This window comes from Nycticebus coucang, chromosome 13, assembly GCF_027406575.1.
Source record: "Nycticebus coucang isolate mNycCou1 chromosome 13, mNycCou1.pri, whole genome shotgun sequence".
Lineage (NCBI taxonomy): Eukaryota > Metazoa > Chordata > Mammalia > Primates > Lorisidae > Nycticebus > Nycticebus coucang.
The window spans coordinates 18,864,465-18,887,199 of NC_069792.1; the positions used below are offsets into that span (position 1 = coordinate 18,864,465).

General features: G+C 41.9%; 1 protein-coding gene across 1 annotated transcript in view; it reads left to right on the forward strand.

Annotated features, from left to right (window-relative positions):
* Positions 1 to 4,731: 4,731 nt before the first annotated feature.
* C13H8orf34 (chromosome 13 C8orf34 homolog) overlaps positions 4,732 to 22,735 on the forward strand; it is a 408,836-nt gene continuing 390,832 nt past the window's right edge. Inside the window, 4 exon segments of the mRNA XM_053559485.1 lie at positions 4,732 to 4,783; positions 4,786 to 4,908; positions 4,911 to 4,974; positions 4,976 to 5,063. Of these exon segments, the coding sequence (XP_053415460.1) occupies positions 4,732 to 4,783; positions 4,786 to 4,908; positions 4,911 to 4,974; positions 4,976 to 5,063 (327 nt within the window).

Here is a 22,735-nt window from a genome sequence, read left to right on the forward strand (position 1 = left end):
AAACTTCTCCTCTTTGAGGCTCGGAGCCTATAGCTCAGCAGCTAGGGTGCCAGCCACGTACATCAGAGCTGGCGGGTTCGAATCCAGCCCCGGCCTGCCAAACAGCAGTGATGACTACAACCAAAAAATAGCCGGGTGTTGTGGCGGGCACCTGAAGTCCCGGCTAGTTGGGAGGTGGAGGCAAGAAAATCACTTAAGCACAAGAATTTGAGGTTGCTGTGAGCTGTGATGCCACAGCACTGTACCCAGGGCTTCAGCTGGAGACTCTGTCTCAAAAAAAAAAAAAAAAAGAAAGAACTTCTCCTCTTTGAATTCGATATTTCGTTAATCTCAAGGGATTACATTGTTATTATTGCCTAATTGTGTCGATTGGACTTTTACCTTTGTTTTCTCAAGTCTCACCAAAATTCATTTATTTTAGGAACTGTATAAGATGTTTTATAAATGATGGTGAACAAGGCCTTTAGTACATTCTGTAAATGGATTCTGTATACTTGTAAATTATGCTGACAGGTCCTCTTATAACACAATGAGGTCAAAATAGTTTTACTGAAAATTGCCTTTTCCTACTGTACCCAAGCCCCAAACAGGGCAAGGATCATAAAGGTACCACGTTGTGTGGGCAGAAGAAAGTTGTTAAATTCAATCCAAGACAACTGTTACTTTTCAGCCAGTCTTAAAGGAACTAAATCATAGAAAGTCTTAGGACATGCAGCAACAGGATCTTAAAGATGTTTATGAAGAATGCACTATATGAAAATATACTATGTTTCATGCTATAAAGTATAAGAAAATTTTAAGATACATTTGTGATTTTAGAGTTTGCAGTTTAAAAGAAGGACCAAAACATACCTGTGGTTAACTAAATGAAACAAAACAGTATAAATGCTATGAGTCATAGGCATAGCTGAATTGAATTGATCTACTAGAATTTATTTATTTATTTACTTATTCATTTTTTGTAGAGACGGAGTCTCACTATGTCCCCCTTGGTAGAGTGTTGTGGCGTCACAGCTCACAGCAACCTCCAACTCCTGGGCTTAAGCGATTCTCCTGCCTCAGCCTCCCCAGTAGCTGGGACTATAGGCGCCCGCCACAAACGCCCGGCTGTTTTTTTGTTGCAGTTTGGCTGGGGCTGGGTTTGAACCTGCTACCCTCGGTATATGGGGCCGGCGCCCTGCCCACTAGGCCAAAAGAGCACCCGATCTACTAGAATTTAATTCACTCAATTAACTGTAATTTATGAAGGGTTTGCTATGATCCAGGAGATGAGACATAGCTCTCCCCATGAAGGAATGGTAATGTGTATAGACTCAACTCAAGACTAACTTCCAGGTTATAGGGTAGAGGTGGGAATAGCGTTAGCTTTAGAGTTAGAAAAACCTGAATTAAAACCTAACCTACCAGGGATACATTGGGTGACTTAAGCAAATAATTTGTTGTGTCTTAAGCTTCTTCATTTCAGAAATCAGAGTGTCAAATTTGATTTCCTCTTATGACTTAATCCTACATATAACTAATCAACACATTAGTCCTCATCTACGTCTTGAATACATCCCATCCTCTCCATCCCCCATCCCAGTCCTGACACTGACCCTCATTATCTGTCATGATTTTGTGACCCAAATAGTCACTTCTCATTGTCCATAAGATGTAAGTCTATATTCTTTAATAAGGCATTTAAGACTTCCAGGGAGCTGAACTCTGCACATATTTTTACCTTCTCATGATAATAATCCTCCATAAACACTCTACACCTCTCTAACTACCAGCCTGTGGCATGCCCCTGTGCTTTTACACATGTTATTTTTTAAATGCCAAAGCCTGAAACATTATCCCCATTTTCACTATACCAATTCCATCTAGAAAACTTTAAAATTTTAGTTTTTCTTCAACATTTTACTCAAATACCATCTCCTTTATGAAGTGTTTCTAGAGGATCCTGGGCACAAGTAATTGTTCCATTATCAGTATATTTAAAGTATGTTTTATGTCTCTATTTAAAAGGGCAGCGCATATTTAGAGATATAAAACACATTCTAATGCCATTTATATACATACATATTGTCTCAACCAGTCTGAACCCAGAAGTACAAAGACAAAGCCTTTCACCTCCGAATTCTCAGTCCTAATATGTCTGCCATGGGCAAACTGTGTAATAAATATTTACAGTAGTAATTAAGTCAGCTTTGGGGATAAGTGAAAAGAACCAATGGATGTTTTGTGGAGGAGGTGCTGTTTGATGTGGGCCTTGAAAAGCATTGAAAATATTTCCTGCATTTTAAACATCTGATTTTTGATATTCACTGTTCAACATACATCAAGAGGCATGCATGTTTTTATGATTCTCTCTTTAATAGATATTTTGCCACATAAAGCTTTGTCTCTTCTATTCAAGACCCTAGGTGCCATGCTCTGAGCATGGCGATTGTCAATTACCTGATTTAAAGAAGCATTCTCCTCCAGTCTTTTAGAGGACAAAGTCTCTTAATTTCAGTAAGGTAACATTCTAATTTTCTAGTAGTATGTGCTATCAAAAATACTAGGCTTTGTTGAGTGTTATGACTCACATGTTAGCACGTGGGGATGCTGAGGTGGGAGCATCACTTGAGGCCAGCCTGGGCAACAAAGTCAAATCCCCCTTTCTATAAATAAATAAATAAATAAAAATAAATAAATTTAAAATTAGCTGGGTGTGGCAGCCACAAGGGGACCCATGTCTGTAGTCCCAGCTACCAGGAAGGATGAAGCAGAAAAATCTCTCAAGCCCAGGATTTTGAGGTTGCAGTGAGCTAGGATGGCACCACTGCACTTTACCTGGGCAACAGAGAGAGACGGTATCTCAGACAAACAAATATACAAATGAAAACCCCACAAACAATGAAACTAGATATTTTAGCTGGGTCATAGACGGCCTTCTTTTTTTTTTTTTTTTAATAAGAGGAAGGGTTTTATTCACCAGCTGGGAGCTTACGGCATAAAAGAATTCCAAATGGCCAAGCTCTCGGACTGTCTTGGTCTTTCTCTTTTTATTGACAGTCAAAAAATTCCACCTCACAGTTACCCTTCTCATTGGCCAGTTTGAATCAAGTGGGAGATGCTATTACCGCCCCTACAGAACTACAAGATTTCACAGAACTTGGAAATTTCCAAGTTCCAGTAAGTTGAGTTTACAAATTCTGAAGAGCAGAGTCACTGTGGAGAGGACCCTGCAGGTGTATCCTTGTGGTCTCCTTAAGAAGACCTGTTCTTCTAGACCTTACCCTTCCTGGGTATCCTCTCTCATTCCCCCCTTTGGAGACTCCAATATATTTTAATTTGGGGTCTCAATATCAGCTTGTTTAGACCGCCTTCTTTATGACTCTCCATCATACCTTTTAGCAAATAGCAATGTTGGTATTCATTCTGTACATTTAATTTTTCCTGAACATATTTAAAATATATACGTACACCTTTGAACCACAATAGAAAACATGTGACAACCCTAGACGTCTGTTGTAGAGACAGAGTTTCACTTTATGGCCCTCAGTAGAGTGCCGTGGCCTCACACAGCTCACAGCAACCTCCAACTCCTGGGCTTAAGCGATTCTCTTGCCTCAGCCTCCCGAGCAGCTGGGACTACAGGCGCCCGCCGCAACGCCCGGCTATTTTTTGGTTGCAGTTCAGCCGGGGCCGGGCTTGAACCCGCCACCCCCAGCATATGGGGCCGGCGCCTTACCGACTGAGCCACAGGCGCCGCCCAACATTCACATTTATTAACATAAATCTGATTTTGGCAGCACATCATGGTTTAAAGACAGGGAAACCGTCGTCGGGACCTTAGTGTTTTATTTCACAGGAGAGCTCTGTGAGGAAACCTGTGTTATCTGTAAACCTTCTGCAACCGGAAATCCCTGCAGAACGGGAAAGGTATTGGCTAAATTTGCGAGCTCGCTAAGTATCTAGAGGAAACGTCGTTCAGTGAATAGTGTAGGATCTGACCCGCAGCTATAGGCATACAGGTGTCATTTAAGGCGTGGGTTAGGAAGGCGAACTTGGAAGGGGAGGGCTGGCTCGCTTTTTCTGTTCTCCCAGACGCTGAAAGGCTGCTTCCAGCTTTGCAATGTCTGCGCTTTAGAGTTTTCAGCCGGGTTCTCAGCTGCACTGGCCGGTCGACTTGCTCCAGGCCAAACTAGATTATTTCAAGGCAGGCGGCAAATCCTCAGACCCACGCACCTTCTGACATCTCCGCCCCTCCCAGACCCCGAGGTAGCGTAGGCAGCAGCAGGAGGTAAGGTGTCGAGGAGCGGCTCAGACAATCCCCTTCGGAACTGCAGTAGTAGCTGCCAAAGAGCAGCCAACAAGCACCAGATTTATGTGCACTTTCAAAGAAGCACCTTCACCATTGGCTTTCAAGGAGGCGCTGTCGCTAGGGAGCGGCTGGCGCGCGAGCGCAGCCCCGGGGAGGCCCGGGCCGTTTGTTCCCGTAACCCGGGAGAGGGGCGCACACGGGCGCGCGCTCACGGAGACGCGGGCTCGCGCACACGGCCGCGGCGAGTTCGATCCCCACGGCCCTGGCCCTTCCGCGTGCGCCCCTCGCGCGGCTCTGGGCGGAGTAGCACCTCCGCGTCGGGCCGCCCGCCCGCAGTTCCCGCCGCCGCAGCCCCGAGGAGGAAGGAACCTCCAACTCTTCCTCGGAGCCCGGCCCTGCGGAGCGCGGCGGCGGTGGGCGTGCGGAGGAGGACGCGATGAATGAGTTCTGCCCTCGGCCGGGAGTTGCCTGAGTTGGCGGCGCCGCGCCCGGGCTCGGGGCTCCCCACGCCCCCACTCGCCCCACGCGCGCGGCTCCCGGGTCTGCCGCCCACGCCCGCGCCCGGGGCCGAGCCGGCCGCGCCGACCGAGCCCTTTTCTGCAGCTCCAGTCCTGGCCCCGTCCGAGCAAAAGGAGGCTTGTCCCCCGTGGAGGCGCACGGCAGTGCAGTCTTCCCGCACTCTCGGCGACCCCGGCGGCTCTCCATGGCGTCTCATCAGCAAACCCGGATCCAGGCTTACCTGGAGAAGAACAAGATCGGTCCCCTGTTTGAGGTAAGGCGCGGGGGAAGAGGACGGTCCCGTGGTCTTTGTGGGAAGGGGTGTGGGAACAAAACCAGAGCACTCCCCAGGGAAGGAGGGATGGAGAGCTGGCGCTCGGGAGCGGGCACCCGTAGTTCCCGGCATCGCCCTGTCCCGGCCAGGTGGACTGGACCCGGGCCAGTTAGCTGGGCGCGGACAGGTGAGCTCGGGAGGGCCCCGCTGCAGCCCGGCGGGGCGAGTGGGGGCCGTCGGATTGCCCGGCGCCTGGCGGGCTGAGACCGGCGAGCAGCGCGGATGCACACTCACACTTACTTTCTGGAATTCACACTATCTTGCGTGTTGGATTTTTTTTTCTTTTTAATGTGGGCGGTAGTAGTGCCCTAAAATGTGGAGGAGGTGCTTAGCACTTAATTCGCCTAACTGGAAAAAAGCTGAACGGGTAAGAAGTAGGCTTCGGCAGGTGCGGGTGTGTTGAACGAAAGGGCAAACTGGGAGGCTGACATCGGTTTCTGGGTGAAAAGGGAGCGGACCCTGGCAGACTTAGGGGGAGAACGGGACGAAGAGAGGTTCTGAAAGAGCGAGCACTCGCGAGTTTATGGGAAGGAGAGGTGTAGCTCTCTCGCCATCAAAGAATTGATCACGAAAATACCGTAGGAGAAAGAAGAGCGGGAGGATGAGAGAAATGAGAACCGGAGACTGAAACCTGGCGCCGGCGGAGCGTCCCGAGGGTTGCCCGGGCGCCGAGCAGGGGTGGGGCAGAGGCCGGCGGGGACCGGCGCCCGCGGTCCCTTTCTCGCCTGGTCCTACAGTCCAGGGGGCGCTGACTCTGGGCAAGAGCACGTGGGAGGGGCGCGGTGGCCCCTCCGAGCCCCGCCTCGCAGCAGCAGTTGTAGCTGTTGGGGAGGTGGTGGTGGTGGTGGGGGGTTTGCAGTTCTTGGCCTCTGAGGCGGACACGGGCAGGGGAAGAGGGTGCAGTGGGGATCGTAGAGGCCCCTGCAGCTTCTCTGCGACTGAAGAGAAGCAAATGAGAACTGCAGAGAGAGAGAGAGAGGAAAAAAATGCGAGTTAATGCTCCTGCACAGAGAGAGGACAAAGGCGTGGTCAGATGGGTCTGTTCTCCAGGGAGGACATGTTTCGGATAACATGATTTGCCAGATTTCTAAGTTTTTCTGCCCAACTTTAAGTAACATTGTACTGTCTTTTGTTTTAACCGAAGATCACCGGTGTGGGGTCGCAAAGTCCTACACTCATCTTGATTCTTGTTTCTGCCAAAAATGTTCGCAAAGGCAGTACGTGGAAGAGCAAAATAAAATCGCTGGAGCCACGGGAATTCCTTTCCTTGCCTTTAGTTTTACGTACTGCCTAGACGTGACCCTGTATAATTTATAATAATGCTCTGCCATGCAACGTATTGATTGCATCAAAGATTCCTAAAATAATTACATTTACAGTGTGTGTTCGCTGGCATCTCTCTTAGAATGTAAAGGACAATTAGCCAGGGAGAATAAATGAACCGTTTTCAGTAGATGCTGTTCTCATTTGTTAACTTATTTAAAAATTCCCAAGATTCAGTCTACGTGATTATAATAGCGTTGGGAATGCATGCAAAACTTTCTACATGGTTAGAAATAAACCTGCACTGGTATTTATCCTGTCCCCGTTTAATGCTCGTCTGCTAGTTCAGCACTGAAGAATTTTGAATAATGGCAACATTGTCTTATAAAAGCTTCAGCTCTCTTCACCAAAATAAATAAATAAATAAATAAATACATAAATGCCAACAACAAAATTATATGCTTCGTATTTTATTGAATGCATATTACATACATCCCCATTAACTGGGATTGCAGAGACGAGTAGTTCATTTTTAACATTTGCTATCACTTTAAATTATTGAAGGGAGAAAAATGGATAATAAATTCTCTTTTACTTAAAAGCAGGATATGACACATCCTTATGCAACAGTTTTGATCGTGATAGAGCTTGTTTTTTTTTTTTTTTGAAACAGAGTCTCACTATGTCACCCTGGGTAGAGTGCTGTGGTGTCACAGCTCACAGCAACCTCAAACTCTTGGGCTTAAGCTATTGTCTTTCCTCAGCCTCTGGAATAGTTGGGGCTACTGCTGCCTGCCACAGTGCCTGGCTGTTTTTTTGGTTGGAGTTGTCATTGTTGTTTAGCAGGCCTGGGTCAGGCTCAAACCCTCCAGCCTCAGTGTATGTGGCTGGCGCCCTACTCACTGAGCTAGGGGCTTAGCCTAGAGCTTGGTTTTGAGAGTGGATGTACCTCACAAAATTGGACCATTTCTCTAGCTTATGGCTGATCTTACTTCTGCCAGAAAAATCAATGCAGAAATACCACCTGTGAAATGGACATTGCTGATCCAACATTCTGTTCAAAGCTCCTGGGATCTTGAAGAGGCACCCAGGAATCTGAATTCATTAAGAAGCAGAAATAAAAATACTTGCTATAATTTTATTTCTCCACATTTTAAGAAACCCTGGCATAAACTAAAATCTCCCTTGACCAATCATACATCACAATACGCAACTCTTGAGTTCTTTCCTTCCCGTTTTATTGTGATGTGTTGTGTTGAGTCACTGACATTGGTGACACAGGCATTCTTTTAGTTTTGAAAATATGCAATATCTGAAAATATGTCCCCCTGGTAATTTTGTTAGGAATGTTTTAAGAAAAAACTTACTGGAGTGAGACACTTTAAAGAGAGCCCATAAATGTTATTTAAAACAATAGCAAAAATAACTTATACACTAGTATGGAGAATACTTGTATCCTGTTTATACCTATAGGCTTGTTTGGTAGTTGGGTTACTTCGATTTTTCCTTTGATTTGAGATGCTTATAAATGTGTTGCATACCATATGTTATTAAAAAATGATTTTAAAGTAATTTTATTTCCAGGCGATTTAGGACAATAAACTTGTTCTACCTTTAAATTTGACGGAAGATGTTTTGTGGCATTATAAAACCATACCTAAAAATCATGGCATCAGAGTCCTGGGTCATAATGATTTAATCAAATAATACACATACATATAAGATGAAAACGACTTACATTTTACAAATTCTTAATAATTTTTGTAAGATGTAGTAATTTCAGTGTTCTCATTGGCTTATTTGGGGCAGATGAGCAGTGAAGAACCTGGGCATCAATTTATAGGAATGTTTGACTGCATGTCATAAAGTAGAAAAATAATCCTATTTAATTTAGGTTTTCACACAAAATTATTTACTTAACCGGCAAAGTGTAAAATGAGTCTCACCAAATAGAGTATTTTTGTAACACACATAGTCAAGATGTATAGTACAAACACAGGACTTGTCTGGAGCCCCGAGGCCAGCCTGTCAATAGTCAAAGACGTTGCCAGTCAGAAGTTCTGAAACTAATTATCTGGCACACAGCTGCTTATTGGGTTAAAGTACTATATATTTTCTATATTATAATCAGTTCAACTTAGTTTCCAAAGGTTTATATGATACAGGACGTCACAAAAAATTATATATATGAGGTTTGACAATTAAGTTTGTGAAGTCTTCCTAGGAAAAATGCTACATACCTCATTGCTGAATGTCACTAAGGTCACCTTTGAAGTCCTCCCCTTGGGAAACTATGCACTGATGTCAGTGCTTAGACCACCCTTCCAAGCAATTTTGGAACTCTTTCTGGAATAGTCATCAAAGCTGTTGTCATATTACCCTTGATGTCCTAAATTCATCAAAATGTCTTTCTTTCAATATTTCTTTTATTTTCAGGTAAAGAAAAAAGTCATTGGGGGATAGGGAGGTGTTTTATTATAGTTTTTTGCTTATGGGCTAAAAATTTCCTCATACACAGTGCTGTGTAAGCTGGTGCTTTGTTGTGGTGCAAGGGCCACATTTTTCTAATGCCAAGATTTTCAGTTAAGGTATTCCTGTTTCTCTATTGATGTCTTGGTCAACTTGGTCTACTGTGCTTCTTACAACCAGCTGACATTTTTGACACACAGTTTGACAGATTTTTGCAATGTTTTCATCAGGTCTGCTAGTTACTGGCTGCCTTGACTGTTCCTCATCAGTGACACTTTTTCTTCCCTCAGAAAAACGTTTAATCCATTTGTACACTGCTGTTTTCTTCATGGAATTATCCCCTGTAAACTTGGGCTAACACATCCCTGATTTCACTTCCACTCTTGCCAAGTTTAACAAGAAATTTAATGTTTGTTCATTGCTCTTATTCAAGCGCTGACGTGCTTGTGATGCTACATGCAGTGACAACGCCACTCAGCACGACACTGGCACATGTCAACAGGAGCACAGTAGTGAGACTGATATTCTGAGGTTGTGAAGCCTTACCAAAGTGTTTGTACAGTGCTGCTAGTGTCCACACACCGAAGCAAGTTCACGAACTTAGTTTTCGGACTCATATATTGCATATTATATATGTATAATATAAAGAAGTATACGATTTTTAGTTTCTCTCATTCTCATTAAATAGATAGAATAATTATTTGAAGGTTATTGGTTGGAAGGATTTCCAGGGCAGGCATGTATCTTAGTTCAGGCCTTATCTCAGTGACAAGTGTGTGAAATCCTAAACTATTAAAAAGTGGAATAATGAGTGTCTTAATATAATTGCCATGAAATCTTTAAATCTCTGTACTGAAGATGTGGCAAACCAAACTCCCTACATTTCTCTAAGTGTGGTCTGATCCACTCAAGGTAGAATGGAATAACTTTGTCACCTTCTTTGTTTAGTTGAAAGTGCTTCTACACATGCGTTCTAAATTTGCGTTAACTAATGTGGCATACATGTTATGAGGCGGACTCCTATCAATCTGTAGTTAACTAGAAGTTTGTATCACTTACACACTTTGCTGCGACACAACTCACTTTTCTCTGGTATGCATTTTTAAACCATGTATGCAACCCTGAACTCGTTTGCCTCCATCCCGGGGCAAGCCCATCATTTTACATGACTCACCTCCCTGCATTACGTCTGAGAAAGTCCCTCTGTCCTGATCAGAGAGCACAGCATATGTGGAGGCCTCCTTGGCTGTTCCTGCTCTTTTGAGGGTCACAGTCTTGGGCTATGTGTTGTTCAATACCTTCTAATTTCAAGATTGTTCTTTGTTAAGCACCAAAGGAGGAAAGAAAAGCTTCATCTTGCTCTGCCTCACTCCTTTTAATAAAAAGATTTGTTATGTAAAATTTGGATTAGGTCCAAGCGTTGCACTTAAGGACCAGAGAGGCCACAGGTTTCCCTGTGGGTTCCCAACTTCTGGGTGGTATTAGGGAGAGGAAGGATATTAGTTACTTCCATATGGCCAGAGGTGGAATTACTTTCCCTCTCCCCCACGTATTTTAATATTTAAAAATAATTTGCCTTTAAAGAAGATTAAATCTATCACTTTCATAAAAAGATAACGTAAATGCTTTTATGGGAGAAGTAATAAAATATAAGTTTGGCACTTATGTTCAACTTAACTACTTGTAAGTATGTTTCTTGAGTAATCATCATCTGGTCATTTACTTTGCTTGAAGTTATGAAGACTTTTCCTGTATCCAAACTTGTATTCATCTCAGAGCATTTAGAATAGACGAAGAAATCAATTCTTTGTTTTTTTTTTTTTTGAGACTGAATCTCATTATGTCACCCTTGGTAGAATGCCATGGCATCACAGCTCACAGCAACCTCAAACTCTTGGGCTAAAGTGATTCTCTTGCCTCAGCCTCCAGAGTAGCTTGAACTACAGGTGCCCGCCACAATGCCTGGCTATTTTGGTTGCAGTTGTCATTGCTGTTTCACAGGCCTGGGCTGGGCTTGAACCCATTTCTGCCGAGCCAGAAATCAGTTCTTTTTAATAAAATTTTGCTTAGAATCCAAGGTAAGTATTATCATTGACTTACTTCAGAACACTTTTTAAAAAATGCTGTTTCCATTAATGTTTCAGATTAATTTTTCATTTTTGCCTTAATATATTTTATTTTCACATAGCTTTTAAATAACTCAGTAAATTGACTCTAAGTCAATAAATAGCTCACTATGTAATTTTAGAAATATTAATTAAAAAATGTAAGTATACCAAAATGGCATCCACGTATTTGAAAGAAGACGTAATTATTAGTGTTTTAGGGTCTCTTTCAAGAGAATGTGATCAATGGAAATAGGAGACTACAGAAATAATCTAGACCTTGTTCCCTTAATCATTCAATTAAATAATTCACTTTAAAAACTGTGACCCATGCAATAAACATGTGAAGAGAACAGTTAAGACCCATGCCGTGAGGAAGGTAAGTGAGACAGTTGGCTTGGGATGTATTATGACAAGATGGAAGAGAGGACTCAGTGGGGCAGTGGCCTGGCAGGGTCAGAAGATTTGCTACATGTGAGGTGGTGGTAGGGTGTTGAGAAAAAATGTAAATATATAGAAAAATCGTACGAGCCAGCTTTCTCACTGATGGAGGAAGGAATTGTAAAAAGCATAAGCAAAAAAGCTAGCATGAACCTTGTTGTGTTGTATTAAAATTGGAGATGTTGGTGTGATCTTAATGACTTTCAATAATAGAAATAGGCATAGGTATAATAAAAATATAGGTTATATGTATTTACATATGCTTAAGTGCATGTATCTACGTTTATTTTCTCACTCGGTTGGGGGGGCTGGGAATAGTAACATCCCAGTAGCAAGGAGCATACCTAGTATCCAGATTTTGGCTTCTAAATAACATTCTCTGTTAAGGAGAAACAGGTGTCTTTGATTCCAAATTTGGGCTAAGGAAATACAAGATGAACCTGGAGCATCTTATGTCAGAAAATACGGAGGTGCTTGAAGAATGACTGGGATGGATCACAGGACACAGAAGTCAGCTCGAAGAGGCTCCTACCCTGAGACAACTTGAGCAACATAAAGAAGGACAGTAACAGAATTTACTGAATAAAACAGGAATATTTTATTCCACAAGGATATAATGGAATGTGAAAGCTTTACCGTATAGTAGAATGTAACTAATAAAAGTAAAAGGATGATGGAATTAGAAAATCACTACTTGGCAACCAGCTGAGAGGTAATTCAGGTAAGAAATATTAATCGATGCTAAAACTAATGGGCAAAAGTTGGATGAACAATGAGATCTTAAGTAATCTGCATATATCCTCCCACAAAATAATTAATTACAAAGGGAAAAAGTAACTGAAAGGAAGCCGGCAAACACTGCTTTGCTCTACTGATGGGGTAAAGCATTACCGTGTGCCCCTGATAGCATGCAATTAAAACAACACAGCATTGCTTCTCTGATATTCCTGTCAGTCAGATATAACCTGAACCAAATAATAAGAAAACCTCTAATACCTGATACGCTTTGGATGCTTGGCTCCTTTAAATCTCAGGTTGAAATTCCTTCCCCAGTGGTGGACGTGTGGCCTGGTGCGGGGGGTTTGGGTCATGAGAGTGGATGTCTCATGAATGGTTCGATGCTCTCCTGTGATGATGAGTGAGTTGTCCCTTTATTATTTCACATGGAAACTGATTGTTGGGAAGAGCTTAACATCTACTCTACCCTCCATTGTTCTTTCTCTTGCCATGTGACATGCCTGGTCACCTTTTGCTTTCTGCCTTGATTAGAAACTCCCCAAAGCCCTCACCAGAAGCCGACGCTGGGGCAATGCTTCTTGCGCAGGCTGCAGAACTAAGAGCCAAATAAACCTCTTTTCTTTATCAATTACTCAGGCTCATGTGTTCCTTTATAGCAATGTGAAACCAACTAACACAAAACCTAGCAGAGGAATTCTACAAAGAAACTTACCTAGCCTCTCCAAAAATGTTACGGTCATGAGGTCAAGAGGCCTCAAGAGGAAAGGGCATGAAGGCTAAGGGCGAAACATGGTTCTAGATTTAATACTTCTGCTGCGAAAGAGATTAGTGGGAAAGTTGACAAATGGGGCCTGTAGGTGAAGGGAATGTGGAGTTCCACGTATTGTTCGTTTAGTTTTGGCAACTTTCGTTTTTTGTTGTAGAAATGTCCTAAACAGTGATTTTTATAAAAATTATAAAAAAATTTCTTCAAGTGTTGGTCAGAAACTGCTCCATTCACTTGCGCCGTTGTGCAGTCTCCACCCCTGGCGTGGGGAAGGGTGACCCAGCTTTCCTGACTACACTTCTGTGATTGCTCACCCCCTTGTCCCCGGGACCCCGCCTGCACTTTTTTATTCTGGACTTCCATTCCAATTTGGTGAGATTGAAAGTTGTAAGAACGTTTTGGATTGGGAATTTATTAAAATACATCAAAGTTAAAAAGAACTCTTTGAACCAGCAATTTCATTTCTAGGAATATGTTCTACAGAAATAATTGCACACATGCAAAAACTTCACAAAGGTATTAATTGTAGATTATATGAAATGGTGAATAGTTATGAGCAACTTAAATGTGTATGGATAGTGAAACAATTACATTATTACTTAATCATATTTTAGAACACATACAGCTGATAAAAAGAATCAAAAAAAAATATCCATAGACTGAATACATTGCATACTAACACTGAATGGGGCCTGTAATCTATTTTTATGGGAATGAATCTCGGAATATTTATATCTCTTACAACTTAATAAAGTAGATATCTGAAAAAAGGTTCCTTATTAAATCACTTAGAAAATGTGCAGATAGGTATAAAAGCAATTAGGGGGCATCATGGGCTAGCCATGAGTAGAGAGTGGGCCACGGGACTGGGAGTCAACACCTGCCCTGAGCCTGTGTGCTTCATCTCCTGAATTTTGAGCCTCGGTTCGTGATGGCTACATAAAGAGACAGCAGACATGGCCTTGGACCTACACACTGAAGTATTAGAACTGTGACACCCCCCCCACACACACAAGAGATACCCACGTGTATGATAAAAGCCTAAATAAATGGATGAGTACCATAATACCAAATTAGGAAAATGGCAAATGTCTTGGAGAGATGAGGGGGAAGTTTAACTATTTGGTAACATTTCCTAGTGATTTTATGAGTGATGGGTAGATAGATATTTGTTCTATTATTGTTTACATATTTTTATGTCTCAACTATCCCTACTTTTCAAATAAAAATTTCTAAGTTATAGAAGGTGTCGATGTACATACGCTGTGTATATCTTTTATGTGTATTTTTGGTAGATATGTGTTTGTGGGTATGCGTGTGCAGTCAGCCTTCTGTATCCTTGGGTTTGCATCGAAGGATTCAACCAGCAGTTTATTGAAAATAGATGAAAACAAATTGCATCTGTAATGAACATATACTTTTTTCTTTGTCATTATTCCCTAAGCAATACAGTCTAATAATTATTTACATAGCATTTATATTGTATTAGTCATTACAAGTCATCTATCGCTAGATGACTTACAGAGATAACTAATTTACAGTATGTGGTAGGATGTTTGCGGTTATACGCAAACACTATGCCATTTCTTATAAGTGACTTGAGCTTCTGCAAATTTTGCTATTTAAGGTCCTGGAATCATTCCCCCATGGTATCTGAGGGACAACTGCATGTATCAAAACATAAAGTGTCTCTGTGTGTGTTGTTTGGGGAATTAACATCAAGTCACTTACAGTGGTTACTCATAGGTGGAGGGAAATAAAGGAATAGTCAAAAGGCGACCTTTACTCTGTGCCCTAAATTATTTGAATGTTTTACAGTATTTATACATTATGTTTATTTTCTTTAATAAAGATAAAAGTAATGAATTTTAATTAGAAATGCAAATATTTTATCCATGTATCATGGTCCCTTTCTATAGAACTTATTTATTTTGGAAAACTCCTGGTTTTATTTGACAGGCTAATCGACCCAGTAATCATGGTACTGTTCCAGGCAAATTATTATTAAATACTTCAGGATATTTTTATTTTGAAATAAAGTAACTGTACAGGCATTTGAGTTTGAGAGTACAGGCAGTGCATCGGCACGCCCTGATCATCTCCCGGAGTGGAGTGCATGGATGTCACTGGTCCAAGGAGCACCCCTGTGTCCCTGTCCCTCTGTGTCCCGGATTGGGAGAGGGAGGACTGTCTGTCCAGACAGAGAGAGGGCTGTTCTGCAGTCAAGGGTGACAAAGGGCATTCCTGTATCAAAGTAGACTTTAAATGTGTGCGAGTGGGAAACAAGTGTTTTGCTTCAGGACTTAATTTAATTTAGTGTGTGTCTACAGCAGTGTCTGGAACCCGGGTTACAAAGCAGGGTCTCAGCAGAGGTCTGTTGAAGTTAACAGAGCACTGACTTGTGTATTTCACTTCCTTCTATGGAGAAAATAAACACGGGGGAAAAAAACATTGAAGACAGACCAGTTAGCAAATAGCATCTTCATATTTATTCTTTTAAGACCTAGGCCCATTAATTTACCTTTATGTATGGTGAAAAACTTTTAATTATGTACTTAGCTACTTGATTGAGGTCTCAGCCATATTTTTCCTGATCTTTTGATTTACTCCAACATGCAAGGTATAATGAGTAACCCCCCAACTTCATTATTAATACATTTGTATTTGATAGGGGGGACGTTGCATGCCATAACTACACGTGGGCAGGTGGCAGATGGTCTTTGGAGATAACTCAGCAACTGCTTCTTTTCTGCTTCACCCTGTACACATTATTTAGTTTCTGTTAACATTGGTGTTTTCATCTGCGAACTAATATCAAGGTGGGACATTATGAGGAATATATGAAGTAGAAAAAAGTCTGAAGAACCCAGTTCTGTGCCTGGCAATTGACAGGTGCCAAAAAAATTTTGGCTGTGATCCCTAGATGTGGTTCTCATTTCTATTAATATTAACAGCCCAGTGACAGTCTAAGAAGAGAGATGCTTTTGAAGGCTGGCCTTCTGGTAGGCAGAGATGAGAACTCAGAGGGCGCATCTGTTTTTTTTTAGGTGGTAGCTCTGGTACACCTGGAAAAGTGCCACGACTCTGGTGGAAAGGAGAGTGGCGCAGACAGCAGAGTATATGCGTGTATGTCTAGTAATCGGGGCAGGGGATGTCTTGCTACCACAGCGCCACAGTGATAACATCCTTTGGCAAAATTTGGAAACCTACCATGTAATTAGAAAACAATCCAGAGTATCTCTTTTCCCAGGGAGGCAACTTGGATCACCCTTCACTAAAATAGCACGTACAACCCAACTTGCCTGTCACTCTGTGGTATGGTAGTCTTTGTTTTTCTTCATATCTTTCATTGCCATCGGAAATTATCTCACTGAATTGATTCTTTTGATTTCAGTTTATTTTCTGTTTGTTTCTACTAGAATAGAAACTCCTTTTTACAGGAGTACATTTTGCTAGTGTTTTTAATTGGTCCTATCTTCATGGTTAGAAAATGTCTGGTACATAGTAGATGTTCTACTAAACAGTTGTCACATGCATTTTGAATGAAAAAAAGTCACAACCAGCCTGTCAATTCTGAAATGTATGATTGTGTATGAATAATGCTCTGTTACTATGAGTTTCCCAGTAGAGATTTCTCTGTCATGAAAATTCACTCTGATTTGGTTATCTCTTCAACAGCTATTAAATCCTTCCCTGCGTGACATTTGAAACTTTATTTACATCATTTGGTACATATTTAGAGAGCACTGTATAATATACTGAGAATAATATAAACACAAATTAGCATTTTCTGTCCTTAAAAACTCATATGTATGTAGAAAATACCAGTATACTTAGGACACTTTAAACTGTGATATTCCATCAATTTTACAAAAGCTTACCTTGGTTTTCTGTTAATATGCCTGGCCAGTTTTCATACATTCCATCATTATAATACTAGAAGTAAGAAATTCATATTTGAGGTTAGTTTTCAAGAAATTTTCCTTGGGATCAACTACATAAACTGGATAAAGGTAAGAGGCAGGTTTGTAAATAAAGATTTGTATTGTCCCTGGAAGTTCTTAGCAATAATAAAACATCTAAAAATAAATTATTAAAAATATCTGAGTGATCTCATACCTATGAGATAGGTAGCGTCTTTTTTTTTTTTTTTTTTTTTTTTGAGGCAGAGCCTCAAGCTGTCACCCTGGGTAGAGTGTCGTGGCATCACAGCTCACAGCAACCTCCAACTCCTGGGCTCAAGTGATTCTCCTGCCTCCGCCTCCCAAGTAGCTGGGACTACAGGCGCCTGCCACAACGCATGGCTATATTTTGGTTGCAGCCGTACTTGTTGTTTGGCGGCCTGGGCTGGATTGGAACCCGCCAGCTCAGGTGTACGTGGCTGGCGCCTTAGCCACTTGAGCCACAGGTGCCGAGCCTATAGGTAGTGTCTTACATGAAACACATTTGAAGCATAGCCTGGAGCAGATGGGAGTGTACAACTTGTGCTGTGCCTTCATTGTTTCAAGATACTGATCTCAACTCATAGTGACAAGCTATATTGCAGTGAGAATACATTTGATTTCTTTGTACATTGAAACAACAATGTATCTGTCTCTATGAAGTGAATTTCATAGTATAAGATTTTTCATAGCTGTATGTTTTTGAGACATTATCTTTAATGTTCTTTTACTTCTATGAATTCTCTCTAGAAAACCTGACATTGTTGTAGTCATCTTATTTTTCCTCTTATATTTTTTATTTAAAAAATAATCATTTTAGAATTATCTAAAATGGTAATTAAAACTAGCTAAAGTTTATTAGGCTTATAATATTCTATTCTGACCAAAAATCTTTACTGAGACATCCTCTAGTACAGCGGTTCTCAATCTGTGGGTCGCGACCGTTTGTAATAATGAAAATACATGGCGGCATTAGGAAGGTTGAGAACCACTGATCCAGGACCTTTCCTTTTCATAGTAGAGCAATGACACGGTAAACAGTACTGTTACATTTATACAGATAAGACTCTACTTTATGGAAGATCTGATCTTCACAAAAAGTTCCAGCTTTCACAGATTCATTTTACCTCTAATCTGTGCTTAACTTTCAGGTGAAACACTGAAGTCTGGCAACCTTCTAGCCCTACAGTCTGCAGATTAGCAGACACAGGAGCCCGAGACAGAGGTCGACATCACTAGGTTTCTCTTTCATTCAGTTTGAGGAAAAATATTCAGGGAGACTCATGTACATTAATTTTTAAATTACTAACTTTTATATTATTAAAAATTGTATTTTTGGATGGTTTGTTGAATAATAACCCGAGTACCTATTCTGCATAAGGTTGGCCCACTGAAGAATTACTTTAACTGAGTCATACAGGGGACAGAACTGATGAGAACTCGTGTTACCCATTGAAGAATGCTGAGGCCGTACAGGGTGGTTCCGCTAGGCAGCAACCTCTTAGGAGAACGACTGTAATTTTGTGATGTCACAAATAATTGTATGAATATTTGAATTGTGCAACTAATAGCATCCTCCCTTCTTTCTTTCACATAGGCTTCTGGAAAACTCAAGGCCCAGACTTAGCCAGAATGTAGACCATTGTCATGAGCATTTATGCCCCGTTCTTTTTCTCCAGCTGTCTTCACCTTGTTTTACTTTATCTTTTCCACACCACTTTTATTTATGCTCTTTGAACATCATTTATACTTCTTTGGAAAATGCCTTAATTTGTTTCTGACTCTACATATGTTAAATAAACCACAAAGGAGCACACTCCTGGTTCAAAGAATTTAAGTACATGATACGATATGATCTATTTCCTTTTTTTTTTGGACGGACTGGTTCTTTATTTCAAAAACACACATGTCAGTATTCAGTATCAAAACAGTTGCACTACTGGTTTTCTCTTTCTCCCCATTGGCCCCACAGAGACCATACCAAAGGAGAGTACGTTTTAAGCCAATGAGCTTCAGGATGTACACCTAACAGGCCTCACTCAGAGAAACCTCCCCAAAAAGCGGGGACTGGGCAGAGAAAGGAATTTTAAAAGGTTTTCAGTACACTGTCAGCTCAAAGACTGTAGAGAGCTCTCACTGCCGGATGGGGTGACCAGGGTGCCCCAAACCAAACGAAGCAAGGTTTCAAATAATACAAAATTTTCAGAGTATTATACATAAGCTATTCAAGATTTCTCCAGCACAGACTGTCGCAAAGTACGAGGAGATGGCACTTTTAGACATAGCAGCTTTGGAACCAGAAAAGGGTAATGCGATGAGTTTCATTTTGCTAAATGAGTGGCAAAAACATAGTTTTCTTTAAGAAGGCAGGAGAGTAATTATGTGGTCCACTCAACATAAGGAGCACATGATCCGTTCTCTGAGTCATTGGCAAGGGGGTAGAGACAAGATAAAAATCTGAGGTCTCAGAGGTCTTACCATCTTAATTTGGTCACTTCTAATGAAAAAATAAAAAATAAAAGTTGTCCAAAGATACCTTAAAGCTGAAAATCTCAACAACATGTTTTTGTTGTTGTTTTCTTTTTTTTGGCTAACTCCTCCTGGGATCACCTTGCTGGTTTGGCTGGTACTTTGTACAGAGCAGTGAGGTTGTCCGTAGAGGAGTCTTTCCCTGGGCTCTGTTTGGTTCTCAGTAAGGCAGGCCCATACCTTTTCCCCTTCTTCTAAGAAGAGAGCAATATGCATTAAGCTGAAAAGTCATCTTCCAAAAGTGAGAAAGGGATTAGATTGCTGCTTCAAGAGCTGGGGAAGTATCTGGAATATTTTGCAAATGGTTGCCCCAACAATAAAAATGGTAGTTACAAAATGTGTACATCACAACATGCTTTTAAAGACATTTTGCATTGTGCTGACATTCCCTTAAATGTTCCCAAAGATGCTCAGCCTCTAGCCCAGCTGGAATTTCTGGGAAGAGACAGAGATAGTTGGCAAAAAAGACATGGCAGTGGGGTGGGTAGGGGATGGAGGGGGCGGCGAAAGGAGAAAGCAGCCTTCCAGTTAAAGATCAGCCCTCAGTTTACAGGTCAGCTTCCGGCAGGCTGGCCTCAGGTGGAGTCAGGGTCAGAGGGAGAAGTGGCAGCAGAGGGACTCGGGTGCTCTACATCTCACTTAGGTCAAGCAGAGTCTGGTCCAGCGTCCTTTGTGCACAGAGCTGCTCCTCTTCTGCACATTTCAGTTTATCTTCCAAATCATCAATTGCCTTTTCCAGCTTGGCTACCGATCTCTCAGCAAACTCGGCATGGGGCTCTGCCTCCTTGAGTTTATCAGAAAGAATCTTTATCTCTTCCTCATTTGTGTTTTCTTTTTTTTTTTTTTCCGCCCCCCCCATTTGTGTTTTCTTTTTGAGAATACTTTTCTGCAGCAGCGCTCAGACACTTGAGGTTCTGGTGCATCCGTCTGATCCGCTCGTCCATCTTGGCTCGTTCCTGTAAGTCTTCGTATTTCCTGTCTGCCTCTTCTGCGATACGTTCGCTTCTTTGAGCTGGATTTCCTGCAGTTCTATCTTTTCTTCATCTTTTAAGGTCTGTTTTTCACTAACTTTCATCCCTCTCTCACTCTCGTCAGCAGCCTTTTCTGCTTCCCTCAGCTTTTGCAGGGCAGTGGCCAGGCACTGCTGGGCAGGATCCAGCTGCTCTTTAACCAGCTGGATCCTGCGGTTCCAGGAGGCCACCTCAGCCTTGGCCTGCGCCCAGGCCGCTTTTCCCCCTCCACTTCCCGCTGGAGGCGCTGGGCTCTCTCCTCTGCATCGTGGGCCTGCTGCTGCAGACCTTGGATCACCGCCTGGAGGATGGTGATCCCAGCCACGGGGTGCCTACACTGATCTCCCTGGCGCCAGGGCTCCTGCCTCCTCCGCTGGCCATCTAGCCTCTCCTCACCCCACTTCCGCCTGCTCTGCCCTCTCTATTTCCTTTTGATCCAGGCTATTGCTGTCTTCCTTTATCAAAATGTTTCTTTGACTCATTCGGGATTGTTGAATGAGAATTTATTTGTAGATGATGTCTCCCAGGATTAGCCCTACGGGATAGCAGAGATGAAGCTGCTAAGGCAAGATTTGAGACTTAGAGCCTTTATACATCTCTTTTCCCCATTTGAAAGTTTTCCCCATCACATGTCTGGCTCCATCTGGCCATTCACTTCTCAGGTTAACTATCTGTCAGATAGCTCCGTGCAGATCACTCACTCTCAACAGCTTCCCAGCCAACTTCCTTCATGCTCCATTGATTTATTTTCTCCACAGCACCCATCCATCACTGCATTTTCTTACTTAGTTGTTCAGTTTCTGGTTCTTCCTCTTAAATAGAACTTCTCTGAGGAAAGGGACTTGGCGGGCTTTGTTCTCTGACATATCTTCATGATACAGAGTAGCCCAGCTTATCCAGTCATATGGTCATTATTTTTTAAGTGTCTATTGATTTTTAAAATTTGACAAATAAAAATAGTATTGCTATTCATTCTTACTCCTTTTGCTAAGTATTATTAAAAGGATTAAATAAACTTTTCCCCAGATGGGATATAATGGAGCCATTAAAAACGTAGAAAAACATGAATTCAAAATTCTATTACCTTGTATAAAATATGCAAAAAGAATGAAAAAAATTATTTATGGCTTTTATAGGATATACTAGGTGAAAGAAGCACCTTTTAATATGATGTGCTGGGTTAATGGACTGATTTTGCTTCTGAGCAGCCCGTTTAATTTTCCAAACTCTCTCTCTATTCCTGTGCTGTTGCTTTTTGTGTTAATTCATTTTTGGATGAGTTAGTCCTCTGAAGGCCCTACTGACTTCTACAAGCAGCGTAGTGCATTTGCATGTTAATACTGAATTCCTTGTCAATTAAAACCTTAATGGGGATTTTCGGCAGAGGGTGAGAGAAAAATTATAATGAAACAGACCAAATCAGAAGTGCTGGTGATGAGAGGAGCAGGTAAAATGTAAATGGCCTTCAGGTGAGTAGAAATGGCACCAGGTGGGGAGGTGGGATAAATGAGTCAACATTGTCAAGTATGACACAGTCCCACTATTATGCTATTCCTACCCCCTTGTCTTTCGAACCCCCCTTTAAAGAGCTGAAAAACTTTGAGACACGTGCACAGTGCATGCTACCTGGTTTCACCAAGCTTTGTGTTATTTCATGCTGGACCCTAGCTCTTTGAAAGAATACTCAGGAATACTGTCAAGGAGGGCACATGAAAACTGAGGTGGTCTCAAGAAGGTGACTGAAGGAATTTTAAAGGAAATATGTTGCGTCTCATTCAGACACGTCTAAGGCTAACGTGGAATCCACTCCACTATCAATATATCAACAGCTATGTTGACACAGCATGCTTATTTCACAAATCCTTTTGAGTAAATAACATTTGAAAGACGTTCCACGTGGATCATCTTATAGATAACTCTGACTCAAAATGGGAAGGAAGGCACCAAAAATCCCACAACACGTTCCACTTTCCTTCCCTCTGTGTTTCAGTTGTGACTTAAACATCTGAAAACAGCTGAAACAAAGGGCCCAGTCATCTTTCTCTGGTCCCTTTCCTTAAACAACAATTCCGTTAAATTGTCAGCTCTTTTAATGAGTCTGCAAAATGCCCTTTGTGCCTCTGCTTTCTTTTCTCATGCTTGCCAGCGTAGTCCCAGCACCCAGACAGCTCTATCAGACGGCTGCACCCCAGTCCATTCTACCTGTGGCTGACACGACCAGGGCAAACTGGCATTTCACCACTTTCTGCAGTCATGCTTTTTAAACAGGAGTACACATATGCCATTTGACACGTGATGATTATCTTAATTAATGAAACAATTATGTAAATTTTATCCTTGTGTTTTATCA